The sequence below is a fragment of the Callithrix jacchus genome, chromosome 20, assembly GCF_049354715.1.
Source record: "Callithrix jacchus isolate 240 chromosome 20, calJac240_pri, whole genome shotgun sequence".
NCBI classification, from domain to species: Eukaryota; Metazoa; Chordata; class Mammalia; order Primates; family Cebidae; genus Callithrix; species Callithrix jacchus.
The window spans coordinates 46,367,305-46,384,470 of record NC_133521.1 but is presented as its reverse complement, the minus strand read 5'-3'; the positions used below and the strand labels follow the sequence as shown (position 1 = coordinate 46,384,470).

Here is a 17,166-nt window from a genome sequence, read left to right as displayed (position 1 = left end):
CCTGGCTAAGTTTTGCATTTTTAGTAGAGACAGGGTTTCACCATGTTGGCCAGGCTGGTCTCGAACTCCTGCCCTCAGGTGACCCGCCCGCCTCAGCCGGGCCTGTTGTTTTTCTAATTCTCCCACAGCCTCATGGGTTCCCCCAGTCCTCTGCAGTCAGCCCACTCTGCACCCCAGCCCGTGCTGGCTCGGCTGCCTTGCCTTCACTGCTGGTCTCGTCCCACCGCACTGGCTCTGCTCCTCAGCTGTCCTGCCTGCCCCTCTGGTCTCGTCCCACCGCGCTGGCCTGTGTCCTGTGCATGCACTGCTCCTGCCTGCCCTGCTGCTCCCCAAGGGAGGACGGCTCTTGGGCCTTGGCCCTTCGGGTGTGGGGGTCCAAGGGAGCCTGGCTGCACAGCATTCGGGTCTGTTACTGGCCCATCCACCCTGAAGTGGACCAAAAGGCCTGCCAGGGTCTTGCTGGGGTCCCCTGGGGGGAAGGCTGGCTCTCAGCCCTGCCTGCCCGCAGTCATCCACTCTGGAGACTACTTCCTATTTGAGTCGGACAGCGAGGAAGAGGAGGAGGCTGCACCTGAAGGTCCCAGGCCTTCCACCCAGAGCGCCTTCCAGGTTCGGGGAGGGCCGTGTCTGTCCCGCTTGGGGCCCTAGGCCAGGGCAGCATAGGGTATGACAGATGCCCTCAGGGCCTAGCAGCCCAGCTCATATACTATACCTCTCGGAAGCCCACCCAGGCCTCCCAAGTCCCATGGGAAACCAGGTTGTGGGGCTGTGGGTCCTGTGTAGCCTGTTCCCCCTCTGCCTGCAGTCCTGGCGCTGACCACCCAACTTCTGGTGGCTGCCACGGTCTGACCTGTGAGATGGGCCCGACACCTGTGTGCTGGCCACCTGCCTGTCCTGGCTCTTGTTCCTGGCCCAGGAGCCAGGTGGGCTGCATGTGTGGGTGTTCTCCCCCACAGCCCTTTAGGGTCCCCCTCCCAGAGGGGCTCAGGGACACAGAAGTCCCAGTAAACAGACAGATCTGGTGCCAGGCTTGCCCAACCCCGGTTACTCCTCCCCTTCCCAACTGGGTCTGATGGCACAGAAGGCCAGGTCCTGACCCAGAGGCTGGCCCGCAGATGGCGTACCAGGCATGGGTGACCAACGCCCAGACAGTGCTGAGGCGACGGCGGCAGGAGCAGACAGGACAGCTGCCCACAGGTGAGCTGGGGGGCATGGAGACTGAGGGGAGGTGGCAGGGCCTCCCATCACTGACCAGTGTCCTGTGCCCAGGAGGTGGACCCAGCCAGGAGGCAGAGCCGGCAGAGGGCCCCGAGGAGGTGGCCGCAGGTGCGTGGGCCCCCGGGGCTAGGGAGTCGGAGGTCTTTCCTGGCCCCACAAGCTGCCCCTCCAGCGCCCCTCCCACCCTCCTGCAGGCCGGAGCCACCTGGTGCAGCGGGTGCTGAGCACGGTGCAGTTTCTGTGGGTGCTGGGGCAGGCACTGGTGGACGGGTTGACGCGCTGGCTGCAGGAGCTCACCCGGCACCACAGCACCATGAGTGACGTGCTGCGCGCAGAGCGCTACCTCCTCACGCAGGAGCTCCTCCGGGTGAGCCTTCCCGCACACCACGCTCGTCCCTGCTGCGCCCGGCCACACCCCTGCCCGCTTAACCTCCCGGTCCCGCGCCCACTCCATCCCCTAAACTGCCTGCAGACACTAGAGCTGGGACACAGTCCGTGCAGCCCTGAACCCCATCCTGTACCCTGCAGGGTGGAGAAGTGGACCGGGGCGTGTTGTTCCAGCTGTACACAAGCCAGGCCGAGGCCACGCTGCCAGGCCCCACTGAGGCCCCCAACGCACCAAGTACAGTGTCCAGGTAGGGGCTGGGGTGACCCAGTTGCTACCACGGGAGGGTGGCAGTGCCCAGCCATCCCAGACCCTTGCCCTTCCCTTGTGCACCCAAGGACTATGGGGGTTCTGCCCTTACCCTCCTTGCAGCCTGAGGTCAGGCAGCACAGGCTTCCCTGTGACTCGGTTTCACTTCCCAGTGGGCTGGGGGCAGAGGAGCCTCTTAGTAGCGTGACGGACGACACGGGCAGCCCCCTGAGCACCGGCTACCACACGCGCAGTGGCAGCGAGGAGGTGGTCACCGATCCCGGGGAGCGTGAGGCTGGTGCCTCCCTGCCCCAGGTGCGGATGCGGACGGCCAGCGAGCTGCTCCTGGACAGGTACGGGTGGGACACGGAGGCACGGCCCTGCATGTAGGAGAGCAGCCTGCCTGGGACTGGCAGCAGGTACGGCCATTGTGCCTGAGCAGTCCCGGGCTCCCCCAAACTCGCGTGCCTCCCCGCAGGCGCCTGCGCATCCCTGAGCTGGAGGAGGCGGAGCTGTTCGCGGAGGGGCAGGGCCGGGCCCTGAGGCTGCTGCGGGCGGTGTACCAGTGTGTGGCCGCCCACTCGGAGCTGCTGTGCTACTTTATCATCATCCTCAACCACATGGTCACCGCCTCCGCCGGCTCGCTGGTGCTGCCTGTGCTCGTCTTCCTCTGGGCCATGCTGTCCATCCCGCGGCCCAGCAAGCGCTTCTGGATGACCGCCATCGTCTTCACCGAGGTGGGTGTGGGTGTGGGTGTGGGTGTGGGTGCGGCCGCGGGGGAGGGGTGCCTGGCCCGGCACGGCCCCCTGCATGCTGAATCCCCGCCCCTGCAGGTCACCATGCCCCCCTGCATGCTGCATCCCCGCCTCTGTGGCCCCCTACAGGCTGAATCCCCGCCCCCGCAGGTTGCCACGCCCGCTACCTGCGGAATCCACGCCCCCCCGCATGCTGAATCCTCGCCCCTGCAGGTTGCCACGTTCCCCTACATGCTGAATCCCCGCCCTTGCAGGTCGCCACGTCCCCCTGCATGCTGAATTTCCGCCCCTACAGGTCGCTGTGGTCGTCAAGTACCTGTTCCAGTTTGGCTTCTTCCCCTGGAACAGCCACGCGGTGCTGCGGCGCTACGAGAACAAGCCCTACTTCCCGCCGCGCATCCTGGGCCTGGAGAAGACGGACAGCTACATCAAGTACGACCTGGTGCAGCTCATGGCCCTCTTCTTCCACCGCTCCCAGCTGTTGGTGAGTGTGATCCGTGGCACTGAGGGGTTGGGTGGGCCCGCGGGGCACCTGCACTCTCCACCCGGGAGCCCAGGCCTTCTCACCACACCCTCCCGCCCCGCAGTGCTACGGCCTCTGGGACCACGAGGAGGACTCACCATCCCAGGAGCGAGACAGGAGCAGCGGGAAGGAGCAGGGGGCTGAGGAAGGGCCAGACGCCCTGCTGGGACCCCAGGCCGAGGCAGGCACAGGGCTCCAGGAGGAACCGGCGGTGCCCAGGGCCACTACCGAGGACCATGTTCAGGTGGAAGAGAGGGTCGGAGCTACAGATGGGACCCCAGAACCCCAAGTGGAGATCAGGCCCCAAGACACAAGGCGCATCAGTCTACGTTTTAGGAGGAGGCAGAAGGAGAGCCCAGCACGGAAAGGACCGGCAGCCATCGGTATAACCGCCCTGACCCCTGGCTTCCTGGCTACCCTATTCTGCCCATGGGGCTGCCACAGGGAGGGTCTTTCTCGAATAAGATGGCCAAGCCCAGTGCAGGGCCCACCTGGATACCAGGAAGGTGCTTCTGAGCCACAGCTCCTGGCTCTGCCCCCAGGGATGGCCCCCCACCCCGTGCAGGGATACGCTTGGCCCAGGGTGGCCCCTGAAGTCTGCCCCATAGGACACAGCCCCAGCTGTCCCCTTGCCGGTGACACTGGAAGGTTTCTGTGCTCAGTGTGCTGGTCTCTCACATGGGAAGAATGCCGGCCTCTTAGGGTGGCCACAAGCCATGAGCCAGACCCAGTCCCCAGGGGGCACAGACAGAAGTCAGCTCTTCCCCTGCAGAAGCTGAGGACAGGGAGAAGGAAGAGAAAGAGGCCCCCACTGGGAGAAAGCAGCCAAGCAGCTCCAGACAAAGAGTGCGGGCGGCCGGGCGGCGGCTGCAGGGCTTCTGCCTGTCCCTGTGAGTGAGGGCAGCCGGGGGCAGCTGTGCAGTGGGGGCGGGGAGGCAGGCACTGGCACCAGGCTGAGCCCCCACTTCCGCAGGGCCCAGGGCATGTACCGGCCACTGCGGCGCTTCTTCCACGACATTCTGCACACCAAGTACCGTGCAGCCACCGACGTCTACGCCCTCATGTTCCTGGCTGATGTCGTCGACTTCATCATCATCATTTTTGGCTTCTGGGCCTTTGGGGTGAGCCAGACCCGGGACCCCCCAGTGGACGCAGAGCCCAGCAGCAGCCACCCACGTCCCCTGGGGCCTGGCTCCCCCTGACCTGTGCTCTCCCGGCCACAGAAGCACTCAGCGGCCACGGACATCACGTCCTCCCTGTCGGATGACCAGGTCCCTGAGGCCTTTCTGGTCATGCTGCTGATCCAGTTCAGTACCATGGTGGTCGACCGCGCCCTCTACCTGCGCAAGACTGTGCTGGGCAAGCTGGCATTCCAGGTGGTGCTGGTGCTGGCCATCCACCTGTGGATGTTCTTCATCCTGCCCGCCGTCACCGAGAGGTGGGCCCATGTGCGGGGGAGGACTGCGCAGTCCCTGGGGCCGGGGCTCCACTTCCGATGGGGTCTTTGACCTGACCATCCCACCCCAGGATGTTCAGCCAGAACGCGGTGGCGCAGCTGTGGTACTTCGTGAAATGCATCTACTTTGCCCTGTCCGCCTACCAGATCCGCTGCGGCTACCCCACCCGCATCCTTGGCAACTTCCTCACCAAGAAATACAATCACCTCAACCTCTTCCTTTTCCAGGGGTGAGTGAGGGGCCCGCCGGGGTAGGGGTCGTGAGAAGTGAGATCCTCCCGTCATGGCCCAGGCAGGAGGAACCCCACCTGAAGGGATCCCTGGCTGTGGGCAGGTTCCGGCTGGTGCCATTCCTGGTGGAGCTCCGGGCAGTGATGGACTGGGTGTGGACAGACACCACACTGTCCCTGTCCAACTGGATGTGCGTGGAGGACATCTACGCCAACATCTTCATCATCAAGTGCAGCCGGGAGACAGAAAAGGTGCCTGGGCCAGGGCGGGGGCCTGAACAAGGGGCCAGGAATGTGCCATCTCCCTGGGACAGAGGCACTGCTGCTATGGGAACCAGGGGTGCTGGTAGTCCCCCCCAGGGCTCGCAGGCAATGGGGAGGGACACGAGGCAAGCCCACAACTCACTGACCCCGAGGCCAGTGATCTTGGCAGCTGCAAGTGGGTGCTGGGGGCAGGACTTGGCCCTGTTCCAGGTAGGTGGCAGTAGAGCAGCCCCCAAGCTGAGCCTGGTGCAGTGGGGACCAGTCAAACAGTTACCTGAGTTCTTGTTTAATGGCTTTATTGGGAGAAAATTCATGCATCAGCCCATTCGGCCATTTAAAATGTACAATTCAGGTGTTTTTAGTATATTCACAGATGGCCATCTGCCACTAACATCAACTTCAGAGTATTTTCACCACTTTAAAAAGAAACGCAGGGCCAAACACAGTGGCTCACACCTGTAATCCCAGCACTTTAAGAGATGGAGGAGGGAAGACTGCTCAAGGCCAGGAGTTCAAGACCTGCCTGGACAACGCAGTGAGACCCACCTCAGCAAATGTAAAAATAAAATCAGCCGGCTGTGGTGTTCATGCCTGTGGTCCCAGCAGTCTGGGAGGCCAGGAGGTTAAGACCAACCTGGGCAACAGAGCCAGACCTCCCCTACAAAAAAACCAACAGCTGGGTGTGACGGTGCACACTTGTGCTCCCAGGTACTCTGGAGGCTCAGGTAGGAGGGCTTGAGGCCAGGTGGTGACGCTGCATGAAGCCTCATCACACTTGGACAACAGTGTGAGACTCTGTCTCTAGAAAGTCAAAAGAAACCAAGTGCCCACTGGCTCTCACTCCGTTCCCCTCCCCGGACCCTGGTAACCCCTCATCTACTTCCTGTTTCTACATGGATTTGCCTGTTACGGATATTTCATGAAAACACGATCAGCTAGCCTTTGTCCTTCTGTGACCGGCTCTCCCCATTCTGCAGTTTTTGAGGTTCACCCCGTGGCAGCACGGCCTTCCCTTTCATGGGCAAATGACATTCCGAGGTAGGGATGCACTACAACCTGTTCATCTGTGGATGGACTGAGGGGCTGTTTCCCATGCTGCTGGCAGGCACCGCGGTGTACACGTGTGCGCCCGTGCCCTTGGTGCTGTGTGGCGGCGTCTTACATCACGAGCAGCTGCTGCTCCGCACTGTTCCAGCTGTGCCATGCCGAAGTCAGGCTGTGGCCTTGTGGGCTGCTGGGAGAGCTGGAGACTGGTCTGTGATCTGCAGGAAGGGCGGAACTCAGTGGATGTCCTGTGTCGTCCCCTCCAGAAATACCCGCAGCCCAAAGGGCAGAAGAAGAAGAAGATCGTCAAGTACGGCATGGGCGGCCTCATCATCCTCTTCCTCATCGCCATCATCTGGTTCCCCCTGCTCTTCATGTCGCTGGTACGCTCGGTGGTGGGCGTGGTGAACCAGCCCATCGATGTCACCGTCACCCTCAAGCTGGGCGGCTATGAGGTGAGCCTGCACTCGCCCGCCTGTCCATTCCCATGCCCCAGGGGTTCTGGCCAAGGCGGTGCCAGCCCTCGCTGCCCATTCGTTCATCTTCACGGCCCTGTGCCTCCAGCCACTGTTCACCATGAGTGCCCAGCAGCCGTCCATCATCCCCTTCACACCCCAGGCCTATGAGGAACTGTCCCGGCAGTTTGACCCCTACCCGGTAAGTGGCCTCTGCCCTGTGACAGCCTGGTGGGGTGGGGGAGGAGGCTGCAGTCACTGAGGGTGGCACCTGCACCCAGCTGGCCATGCAGTTCATCAGCCAGTACAGCCCCGAGGACATAGTCACGGCGCAGATCGAGGGCAGTTCCGGGGCCCTGTGGCGGATCAGCCCACCAAGCCGCACCCAGATGAAGCGGGAACTGTACGATGGCACGGCCGACATCACCCTGCGCTTCACCTGGAACTTCCAGAGGTGTGGCCCGGGCTGGGGGCATGGCCTGGGGGGCTGGACCCACGGCCCTGGGTCATGCTGTGTTTCTGCCCACAGGGATCTGGCTAAGGGAGGCACCGTGGAATACGCCAATGAGAAGCACATGCTGGCCCTGGCCCCCAACAGCACTGAGCGGCACCAGCTGGCCAGCCTGCTGGAGGGCACCTCGGACAAGTCTGTGTGAGTCAAGGGCCCCGGGTGGTCACTGGACAGAAAGGCAGGGCCAGGCCTGACCTGTTCCCACCTCCCTGCAGGGTCATCCCCAACCTCTTCCCCAAGTACATCCGTGCCCCCAACGGGCCCGAAGCCAACCCCGTGAAGCAGCTGCAGCCCAGTGAGTGGGGGCACGGGGCTGGGGGGGGACAGGGAAGGGGGCACAGCCCAGTGAGTAGGGGCACAGGGCTGGGGGGGGACAGGGAGTGGGACTGCAGCCCAGCCGTCTCCCGGCTCCACTCCAGATGAGGAGGCCGATTACCTCGGCGTGCGTCTCCAGCTGCGGAGGGAGCGGGGCCCAGGGGCCACTGGCTTCCTCGAGTGGTGGGTCATTGAGCTGGAGGACTGCCAGGCCGGCTGCAACCTGCTGCCCATGGTCATCTTCAGTGACAAGGTCAGCCCACCGAGCCTCGGCTTCCTGGCTGGCTATGGGTGAGTGTAGGGCTGGGGGGCGCCCTGCAGCTCTGGAGGGCTCCGGGTGGCCCTGGCACTCACCGGCTCCCCCCACAGGATAATGGGGCTGTACGTGTCCATCGTGCTGGTCATCGGCAAGTTCGTGCGTGGCTTCTTCAGTGAGATCTCGCACTCCATCATGTTTGAGGAGCTGCCCTGCGTGGACCGCATCCTCAAGCTCTGCCAGGACATCTTCCTGGTGCGTGAGACCCGGGAGCTGGAGCTGGAGGAGGAGCTGTACGCCAAGCTCATCTTCCTCTACCGCTCGCCAGAGACCATGATCAAGTGGACTCGTGAGAAGGAGTAGGAGCTGCTGCTGGCCCGCACGGCCCCACAGCGGGTGGCACTCCTAGGGCCGGGGGAGCTGCTGCCCCGTCCATGGCTGCCAGCTGTGACACATCCTCCCGGCCTGCCTGAGCCCTGATGCTGCTGTCAGAGGACACTGCGTCCCCATGGCCTGCGTGGCACTGCTGTCCCCCACGCATACTGTAGAGTTTTTTAATTAAAAAGGTTTTATTTATACAAAGGGACACTCAGAGGCAGACCCCGTCCTTGCCTTCCGGCCGCAGCATGGTGGACCCTGCACCTGGCGCCTGCTGTCCCAGCGAGCATGTCCTCAGCTCTGGCCCACCTCATCCTCACTGTCCTCAATCAGACAGTCCCGGAGCTCTGCCAAAACCCAGGCCCTAGAGAGGAAGCTGCAGTGGGTACCAGCCCCCAGGCACCTGCCCCCCCAGGCCACAGCAGGATGGGCCCCAGTACCTCTGGGTTCGGAGCTGGGCCTCGGCCAGGATATACGGCGGCAGGGGCTCCAGCGAGGGCTGCGACAAGAGGCCGGGGTTGGAAAGGGATGCAGGAAGGCCATCCTGTTCCCTCTCCACGCCCAGACAGGCGGGCAGCAACTCACCAAGTCCTTCATGTTCACACGGCAGCCGTAGCACAGCTGCTCCGCAATGCAGGCTTGGGGGTCCTCCCTGTCGGAGCAGAGCTGGGTGGTGCTCACCTTGGCACCTCAGCACCATGGGTGAGGGCAGGTCCCCCTCCCCCCAGGCAGCTGGCCAGGGGTGGTAGGGACAGGGACTCACCTCCTGGAGGCCCCCCCGGGAGAACAGCAGAGCCCCTGGGGTGTCCCGGTCTCAGTTAGGGGGGTGGGCGACTGGATCTGAGAGAGATGTGAGGCGGTCTGAACCCCAAAAGCCGTGGCACTGTCTGCAAGCAGAGAGGGGCTGAGGGGACCCTGGTGCTGCTGAGCCCCCACGCCCACTCCCCCATCACAAGAGCAGGATGCACAGACCAGCGGTGTCCACATCCAGGGTGCACATGCACAGCAGACAGCGAGGGCCACAGGTGCCGGCGGCAGGGCCGTCCCGGGGGGCCTTTGCCAGCTTCTCACTTGTCCTGTGGCCGGGGGCGGGAGGAACAGGTGAAACCGCGCAGCTCCACCGTAAGCCCTGGCCCGAGCACGAGCGGTGCACTCGGCACACACCTGCACACACAGGTGAAACACACAGGGCACAGCTCCACAGTAAGCCCTGGCCCGAGCACAAGCGGTGCACTCGGCACACACCTGCACACACAGGTGAAACACACAGGGCGCAGCTCCACAGTAAGCCCTGGCCCGAGCACAAGCGGTGCACTTGGCACACACCTGCACACACAGGTGAAACACAGGGCGCAGCTCCACAGTAAGCCCTGGCCCGAGCACAAGCGGTGCACTCGGCACACACCTGCACATACCCGCACACACCCGCACACACCTGTACACAGTGCTGACGGTGGAGGGAAACTGGATCTGCAACCGGAGGATGAAGGCCTCCATCAGCCGGTGGATGCTGGCCTTTTCAGGGGCCTAGGGAACAATCAGATTCAGGGCTAAGGGAGAGCCCAGGGCCAGCACCAGGCTGGGGCAGAGACTCGTGAGGGCAGATGCTTTGGGTTCCACACCACGGGCCCCCATGGCTCTGGCCTCGCTGCCACAGCTCAAGCCAGAGGACCAGCTTCAGCAGTGTACCTGTGGGGCCCTGTCACCCCCACGCCCTCAGGGACAGGGCAGACTCAGAGGACCCTAGGGACGTGGCACTGCTGGGGGACACGGCAGGAGTCACTGAAGGTCTGCATGACCTCTGAGCCTGTGTGAGAAAGGCCACCCAGCCCACACAGCCTGCCTTGGTGAACCCACCTTGGTGTCGACGGCTGGCGTGAAGACAGAAGGGACGGAGAACAGCCGGTTGTAGAAGGCGACCTCCTTCAGGGTGTGCTCCCGCATGGGGCGTACCACCACCACGTCCCCGTGCCGCTCATCGGAGAAGCCCTGGGGAGGTGAGGGCTGTAGAGTCAAGGTCAAGCAAGGCCTGTATGTCCCCACTCCTTCCCTGCTGGGTGTGAGGGGTCACAGACCCCACCTCCATCCGCAGGACTGATAGCGAGTACTCTCAAGTGAAGGTGGCCGATGGGTGAGGGTGGGGACGGGCCTCCTGGGCACCCAGGCCCCTGCCTACCGTGTCCCAAGCCAGGAAGGCCCCTCTACCCAGCGCCAGGTTGGTCATGAGCTTGATGGCCAGGCGGGTGCAGCTGTCCCCAGTCATGACCTTGGAGTAGCCGTGAGCTCGGGCCACGTGCAGGATCAGGTGGACCCTGCAGGACACAGACTCTCAGGGTCGGGCGGGGCTGGCCCGGGGAAGGGGCTCTGGGGGCTTGGGGACTGTGGGGCCTCACCGCAGGGTCTGCAGAAGCTCCTCCTTGGCCGTCAGTGTCCTCACTGAGCAGAACAGGTGGGAAAGAGCCTCAGTCTGGGCAGCAGCAGGTGGTCTCACCAGACTCTGGAGGTCCCACGCGGACTGGGCACGGGGCTGGGGCAGCGGTTCCTCCCCATGAGCCAGGCCAGGCCCGCCCCCTGCCCCCAGCACATGCTGCTGCTGGAGGAAGTTGTCCACGGCTGCCTTGTAGGCCCCGTCGGGAGCCGCTGGCTCCTGGGAAGAACACCGCAGCACCGACGGTGGCAGGCTGAACACCTTCCAGGAGGCAGGAGAGGGCAGTGAGGCTCAGGACGGCCCCAGAGGTCGCCTCTGGGACCCCTACCCAGGGCCAGCCCTCCCACCTCCTCTAAGGCCACCACGTGCCACGGGAACCCAATAGCCTGCAGGATAGGTTTCACTTCAGCCAGGGTCTTCGCTCTCTCCTCTGGGCTCCGGCCACAGGCTGCTCCTTCTGAAAAACCCAGGTGGAGTCACGGCTCACAGAAGAGCCAGGCAGGGTGTAGGGCCACCTCCCCCCCCCAGGGAAATCCTTCCAGGCCTCGCTCTGCAGGGCAGTGCTTCCTGGAGGAGCTGTGGGATATCTGCTGTTTTCCTTCACAGAAGGGGATACTCCCTGGGGCTGACCTCAGTGCTAGGGTGAACACCCCAGGAGTCCGTCCCACAGGAGCAAGGCTCAGGGAGGCGGCCTCTGGGTCCCCCTCACCACCCGAGCTTCACACGCCCTTCTCTGTCCCCAGAGCCCATGGTGGGGGCTGGGCAGCCGCTGCTCCTGCTCCCCACCCCCAACTTTCGGAGGATGTTCTCAGGTTCCAGGAACACTGGTGCCTCCTAACGCCGGACACATCCACTGCCTCCTTCAGGGGAATGTCCCCACCAGGGCCTGAGTGCAGGGGCGGCAGCAGCAGCTCCACACGCCCTACCAGAGGAGGGTCTGCAGGGCACACCCCAAGCGGCCGGGGAGGCGGCGGCAGTGGCTACACATACCATCAATGAAGATGACGCCCGGCACGAAACGCAGTCTCTTGGCAGAATCTTGGCTCAGGCCCTGGAGGCAGAAGCATCAGGGACTCAGCCCCAGCCGCAAACTAGAGGACACTTCAGCTCAGAACATCCTTCATCTGGATTGAACACCCTCCTGGAAGGGAAAGTGACCCTTCCCCTGCCATTGCTTTTAGTAGACAAAGCCATTCAGACTTGGGGGCCAGGCAGGCCCAGCAGGTGAGGCTGCATGCCCGACGTGTTTTCCACAGAATCCTGGGTGTCTTCACCCCTTGGTAAAATGTGCTGGTCCTGGATGGCTCAACAACGCCCCAGGAGAGGAGGCTGGGGCTATGGGGCCACCGTGACCACACCTCACATGCTTCTGGCCACTCACAAAGCAAGGCCTGCTAGAGGCTGGAGCACCTCTAGGCACAGGAAAGGCAGCACCAGGGTGGCACAGAGGGCTGAGCCAGTTATCTCACACCACCCTCCTGGAGGGTAACTTCGGCAGTGCCGTGCAGCGCGCCCATCCCGAGACCAACAGCACAGCCATTACCCAGAAACAGCCTCCCCCAGACTGCACCCCTCACTGGGAGTGCGGAGAAGCCAGGCACATCCTGCTCCTGTGCCCTCCTGAGAAGCCCTACCTGCCTCGGACTTCCTGAGCTGGCCTTGAACACGCGAGGGGCACGGCCCACCACCCTGAGCCGAGCCCTGCGTGCAGCCTGGGCCTCTGCCTCCGCCTCCCTGCCACGTGCCACGCCCTCCACCTCAAACGCTGCTCCCTTTGCTTCTCCTGACAATCCCCCACTCCCGCTTCCTGATCTTCCCTTCACACAGCCGAGCCGAGACGCCACTTTCCACCAACTGTGTTAATGTGCAGGTTGAGTAAAGGGACAGAGGGCAAGTGGGACACACACAGGTGCTCTGGACACAGCTTCTGATTGGTGCGCTGCTGGAAACACATCTGAGAACCCTCCTGGTGTCCAGTCCGGGGGGCGGGCTGCTCTCTAGCCCCAGCCAACAGCCCCCCAGCCTCAGCCCAGCAGCCGGGGCCAAGTGGGTGGTGAACACGCACCTCAAGGACCTGCCGGACCATGGAGCTGGACGAAGGCCCCCCAGACCACGCCAAGAGCACCTGGGAGAGAAGAAACAGTACTGAGGGTGCCGCACCTCCGACACAAGCAGATACCCCGCCCCGTGGATGTCCAGGACATCGAGGCAGCCCTCAAATCCCAGGGTGGGGCCAGACCCCCTGTGGGAGGGAGGAGCAGGGGCTCAAGGGGCCAGGCTGCTCAGTCAGACCCCCAGGACCCAGCTGCTACCTTCTCGCCTGGAAAGATGAGCCGGTTCTTGCCCAGCATGGCTCTGAACTTGTGGATGTAGAAGGCCTTGAAACAGTCCCTGCAACACAGACCTGAGATGACAGAGCCACCTGGCCCCCAGACGGTGGGCAGCATCCTGAGCCACTGCAGCTGCCCGCCTCCTTCACCGACCGCCGTCTTCAAGAGCAGCGTCTTTGAATCCAGGCTCTGCCCAGAGACTGGTGAAAGGGGAGAGGCTGGGGGCCCCTACGGCAGAGGCTTCCCCAGGGTGAGCATGAGGCTCCCTGACGCTTCCCACAACCCCAGCAGGTATGAACTGCACTGCATCCAATAAATGAGGGGGCCGGAGCCCAGGCATCCCTGCCCACAGGCATTCAGAAGGGCCCAGCTGGCAGAGTGGACGGACTTAGGCATGAACAGGGCAAGGCCAACCCAGAGCCCATAAGAAAATTCCCACCACACAGAGATACTACCTCTCTGGGGTGCAGTGGGGAAACTCAGCAGGCCCACGGCGAGGGCCCAGCATCCTCGCTGGGTTGAATGGGCCGGAAATGGCTAAGCGGCTCACTCACAGGGTGCCTGCGCGTCTCCAACCCCCAGAATCACAACTTCTAGGGCTGGGAACTGCATTTCTGTTTTTCTTTTGAGACAAAGTTTCACTCTCGTTGCCCAGGCTGAAGTGCGACGGCGCAGTCGTGGCTCACCGTGCGTCCTGGAATCAGGCAATTCTCCTTCGTCACCCTCTGGAGCAGCTGGGATTACAGGCCTGTGCCATCACACCCAGCTAATTTTGTATTTTTAGTAGACACAGGGTGTCTCCATGTTGGTCAGGCTGGCCTCAAACTCCCGACCTCAGGCGATCTGCCCGCCTCAGCCTCCTAAAGTGCTGGGATTACAGGTGTGAGCCATCATGCCCAGCAGGGAACTGCATTTTTAAAAGACAGGGTCTCAATCTGTCACCCAGGCTGGAGTGCAGTGACAGCTCACTGCAGTGTTAAACTCGTGGGCTCATGTGATCCTTCTGCCTTGACCACCCAGGTAGACAGGACTACAGGTTACGGGCACATGCCACCAAACCTGGCTAATTTTTGTATTTTTTGTAGTGATAAGGTCTCGTTATATTGTCCAAACTGGTCTCAAACTCCTGGCCCCTAGTGATCCTCCTGCCTGGGCCTCCCAAAGTGCTGAGATTACAGGTGTGAGCCACCGTGCCCAGCTGTAATCCTCGTTCCTAATAAACTTTCCAGCCATCCGACTCTGGCTTAGAGGTTCTTGGCCCTGGCTATATGTTAGAACCACAGAAACCAATTGAGCCAAAGTGTCTAGGCGTGAGGCCTGGGAATCTGCATTTTAAAGCTCTCCTGCAACCCCCCAGGATGTAGCTTTGGCGTAGGAAGCATCACACAAGGAGAACAGATGCTGGGCTTCACCTCCTTGCTGTGGGCCGGGAGGGCCTGTGTGCCCCACACCACCAGCTGGGATTCAAGCGTGGTGGGTCTGCACGGACATGCCGTGTCTGGGCTCCTGAAACCTCGCTGTCCCCTCTGTGTCAGGCAAGGCCAGGGTTCCCCTGCATGCTGAACTGAATCATCACTGGGGAGCCCAGCTGGACCGACTCCTAAGGCCTTCACCTGGAGACCCGGCTCCCCACTCGGCCCTAGCGAGCACAGCACAGTAAAACTCTGGCCTCGGCAGGAGCCCTGCTGGCCAAAGGCCTTGCATGAAGCCACCGCAGCCTCTCTCTGTGACTCCTCCCAGCAGCCTAGTGTACTCGGCAATTTCAGATGCTCCTGAGTGGTTAAAGTACTACGCTGGCCGGGCACAGTGGCTCCTGCCTGTAATCCCAGCACTTTGGGAGGCTGAGGTGGGTGGTTCACCTGAGGTCAGGAGTTAGAGACCAGCCTGGGCAACATGGTGAAACCCCATCTCTACTAAAAATACAAAAACTTAGCTGGGCCTGATGGCAGGCGCCTTAGTCCCAGCTACTTGAGAGGCTGAGGCAGGAGAATCTGCTTGAACTTGGGAAGTGGAGGTTGCAGTGAGCTGAGATCGCACCACTGCACTCTAGCCTGGGCAACAAGAGCGAACTCCCTCTCAAAAAGAAAAAAAAAAAAAAAAAAAAGGAGTGCCCACCTTGTCCAAAATGTAACTCCCGGTCCCCAAACCTCATTCTCCAAATCTAACAGGCTCTCAAAAGATGGTCAAGGATAAGAAAAGTTTTGGAAAACAATCTCCTCAGTTCTCCCACCCCAGTCTTTTTTTGAAACATTTTAGAAAACAGAGCCCAGGACTCCTGGAGACCATTAAAAAGTGTGAGGTTGCCAGCCCCAGTGGTTCACACCTGTAATCCCAGCACTTTGGGAGGCCAAGGTGGGCAGATCAGGAGGTCACGAGTTCAAGACCAGCCTGGCCAATATGGTGAAACCCTATCTCTACTAACAATATAAAAAAATTAGCTGGGAGCAGTGGCGCTCACCTGTTGCCCCAGTTACTTGGGAAGCTGAGGCAGAACCGCTTGAACCTGGGAGGCCAAGGTTGCAGTAAGCCAGATTCATGCCACTGCACTCGATTATGGGTGAGAGCGAAACTCCATTTCAAAATAAATAAATAAATGTTATCACTCGTTCTGCAGACATGCGATGCAAAAAAGCACATGTTGGGCAAGTCTGGTGGCTCAGGCCTATAATCCCAGCACTTTGGGAGGCCAGGGCAGGCAGATCCCTTGAGATCACAAGCTCGAAACCAGCATGGCCAACATGGTGAAACCCCACCTCTACCGAAAATACAAAAATTAGCCAGCCATGGCGGTGGGTGCCTGTAACCCCAGCTACTTGGGAGGCTGAGGCTGAAGAATCGCTTGAACCTTGAAGAGGTTGCAGTGGGCCAGGATCAAGCAACAGCACTCCAGCGTGAGCGACAGAGCGAGACTCTGTCAAAAAAAAAAAAAAAAAATTATCTAACACCACTAAGCATTAAAGAGCTGAAATGAGAGGGGCCTGAGCCTGCCTCCGGGAGCTATGATTCCAGTGGAAACAATCAAACAATACAATGGTTACAAACCAAGAAAAACGTGGCAAGGGCCATAAAACAGTTACAGATAAAACGGAACATCCTCACACCCTGGCGCCTCTGGGAATTAGCCTCTGCTCCTGTCCAAAGCCTCACCTCTCCCTCAGACCCGGAGGAAGGCTGGAGGTCCCCTTCCAAGCCTCGAGCCAGTCACTGATGAACCAAGCATCTCACATGAGATAAACTTTCACCCAGAGGATCTGCCAAGTTCCCAGAATGCTCTAATCCGCCCCTAGATGTGTTCCAGCTGCCCCCAAATGCCCATTCCTCCTCCACCTAATCCCAGTCTAGACACCACGGCCCCACTTCAACTGTCCTCATCAGCTCCATTAGAAACCTCGCCAGCTGATCTGTGGCCAGCTGATGGTAACTTGTTTGCCAAGCAGCAAACGAACGCTTTCGCCTCCACTTCCACGCCAGGGGCACCGGGGACAACGTCAGACGCAGGAAGAAAAGAAACGTTTATATAAAGAAGAAATAAAGCCTCAGAAGTTGGGACTGCCCTGTCTGCCGAGCGAGGCTGTTTGCCAGGGTCTCGGCACGTCCAGGCCTCACCTGCAGAAGGCATCTCCAGCTCGTATCACCACCACCGGCTGGGCTTCCTTGCACTTCACACACTTGTGCTCACGGCTGTGGACATGTGAGGGGGGAGAAGGGAGGAACACAGATTTGGGGAACTCCTGTTTCTGAACCTGAGCTGGGTCAGAGCAAAGCATCTTGTGACACACACAAACCAAGGCTTGTGTTTTGTCCAAACTTAAAAAGGCTCTTAGGGGGATGTTTAGCCTAAAACACGAGGCTCACGAGGCACATAAAGACCACTATTCAATCTTCCAACCAAGGCTGGCACAGGGAGGAGAGACAGCTTCACTGAACCAGTTCCATACGAATAAGGGTGGCAGTGTCAGCGGCAGAGACGTCCCCAGTGGCTGCCAGGATGATGGGAGGTGCGAGCCAGTGGAATGAGCCCCCTTCCTGGGTGCTCGTCACGGCTGGACAGTCACTCCCCGAGTGCTGAGGAGGGAGGCCCGCCCTCCACGCGGTGCTCAGAAGTGACGGCAAAGCCCGACCAGGACCCTCGGGTGCAGGAGTGCAGCGGGAAGGCGAGGGTCGGCCCCGCCGGTCTGGCCGCCAGCTCTTACCTAGGCCGCGGCGCCGGGGGCGGCTCCCGGGGAGCTGGCTCTCCGTAGTCCTCTCCCACCTGACACATGCTCACGCCAGGTCCCGTCGCAGATTGCGGCTACTACAGCGCGAAGGCGCGCCCTTATGACGCCAGCGCGGCGCCGTCAGGGCCGCGAAGCGCGGCTGGGGGCGGCGC

At 61.5% G+C, this 17,166-nt stretch overlaps 2 protein-coding genes across 13 annotated transcripts in view; one reads left to right on the top strand and one right to left on the bottom strand.

Annotated features, from left to right (window-relative positions):
• Positions 1 to 8,243, top strand: part of PIEZO1 (piezo type mechanosensitive ion channel component 1 (Er blood group)) — a 73,016-nt gene extending 64,773 nt beyond the window's left edge. For 5 of the 9 annotated variants that reach the window (XM_078357971.1, XM_035282071.3, XM_035282072.3 and 2 more), the window contains 20 exons: positions 509 to 609; positions 1,116 to 1,197; positions 1,270 to 1,326; positions 1,413 to 1,585; positions 1,747 to 1,853; positions 2,026 to 2,205; positions 2,331 to 2,589; positions 2,903 to 3,091; positions 3,195 to 3,513; positions 3,903 to 4,020; positions 4,104 to 4,251; positions 4,354 to 4,568; positions 4,658 to 4,816; positions 4,921 to 5,068; positions 6,391 to 6,579; positions 6,689 to 6,781; positions 6,861 to 7,231; positions 7,306 to 7,385; positions 7,510 to 7,696; positions 7,775 to 8,243. In XM_078357971.1, the coding sequence (XP_078214097.1) occupies positions 509 to 609; positions 1,116 to 1,197; positions 1,270 to 1,326; positions 1,413 to 1,585; positions 1,747 to 1,853; positions 2,026 to 2,205; positions 2,331 to 2,589; positions 2,903 to 3,091; positions 3,195 to 3,513; positions 3,903 to 4,020; positions 4,104 to 4,251; positions 4,354 to 4,568; positions 4,658 to 4,816; positions 4,921 to 5,068; positions 6,391 to 6,579; positions 6,689 to 6,781; positions 6,861 to 7,231; positions 7,306 to 7,385; positions 7,510 to 7,696; positions 7,775 to 8,024 (3,425 nt within the window). In that variant the 3' untranslated portion in view covers positions 8,025 to 8,243. The remainder of the gene's footprint in view (positions 1 to 508; positions 610 to 1,115; positions 1,198 to 1,269; positions 1,327 to 1,412; positions 1,586 to 1,746; positions 1,854 to 2,025; positions 2,206 to 2,330; positions 2,590 to 2,902; positions 3,092 to 3,194; positions 3,514 to 3,902; positions 4,021 to 4,103; positions 4,252 to 4,353; positions 4,569 to 4,657; positions 4,817 to 4,920; positions 5,069 to 6,390; positions 6,580 to 6,688; positions 6,782 to 6,860; positions 7,232 to 7,305; positions 7,386 to 7,509; positions 7,697 to 7,774) is intronic. The other 4 variants (XM_078357974.1, XM_035282075.3, XM_078357973.1 and 1 more) reach the window with 1 other exon arrangement.
• Positions 5,360 to 17,086, bottom strand: CTU2 (cytosolic thiouridylase subunit 2). Of its 4 annotated transcripts, XM_035282077.3 has the most exons (16): positions 16,991 to 17,086; positions 16,404 to 16,478; positions 15,611 to 15,708; positions 12,780 to 12,858; positions 12,533 to 12,592; positions 11,458 to 11,518; positions 10,815 to 10,924; positions 10,433 to 10,728; positions 10,216 to 10,351; positions 9,897 to 10,028; positions 9,475 to 9,566; positions 9,012 to 9,115; positions 8,803 to 8,926; positions 8,625 to 8,691; positions 8,480 to 8,538; positions 5,360 to 8,403 (listed from the first exon to the last, which is right to left on the bottom strand). In XM_035282077.3, the coding sequence occupies exons 4-16, from the start codon at positions 12,816 to 12,818 to the stop codon at positions 8,334 to 8,336; spliced, it is 1,350 nt and encodes a 449-aa protein (XP_035137968.1). In that variant the 5' UTR covers positions 12,819 to 12,858; positions 15,611 to 15,708; positions 16,404 to 16,478; positions 16,991 to 17,086; the 3' UTR covers positions 5,360 to 8,333. The 4 variants fall into 4 exon arrangements, with proteins under 4 accessions (XP_035137968.1, XP_078214101.1, XP_003735400.2 ...); XM_078357975.1 differs by lacking the exon at positions 15,611 to 15,708 and having other exon boundaries at positions 12,780 to 12,997; XM_003735352.6 differs by lacking the exon at positions 15,611 to 15,708.
• Positions 17,087 to 17,166: the final 80 nt, after the last annotated feature.

Excerpts from the sequence above, each read along its gene's own strand:
- CTU2 (XM_078357975.1), bottom strand. Across the intron at positions 12,593-12,779 it reads TCATCTTTCCAGGCGAGAAG|GTGCTCTTGGCGTGGTCTGG; the intron begins GTAGCAGCTGGG and ends CTTCTCTCCCAG. Across the intron at positions 10,029-10,215 it reads CCTTCCTGGCTTGGGACACG|GGCTTCTCCGATGAGCGGCA; the intron begins GTAGGCAGGGGC and ends TCACCTCCCCAG.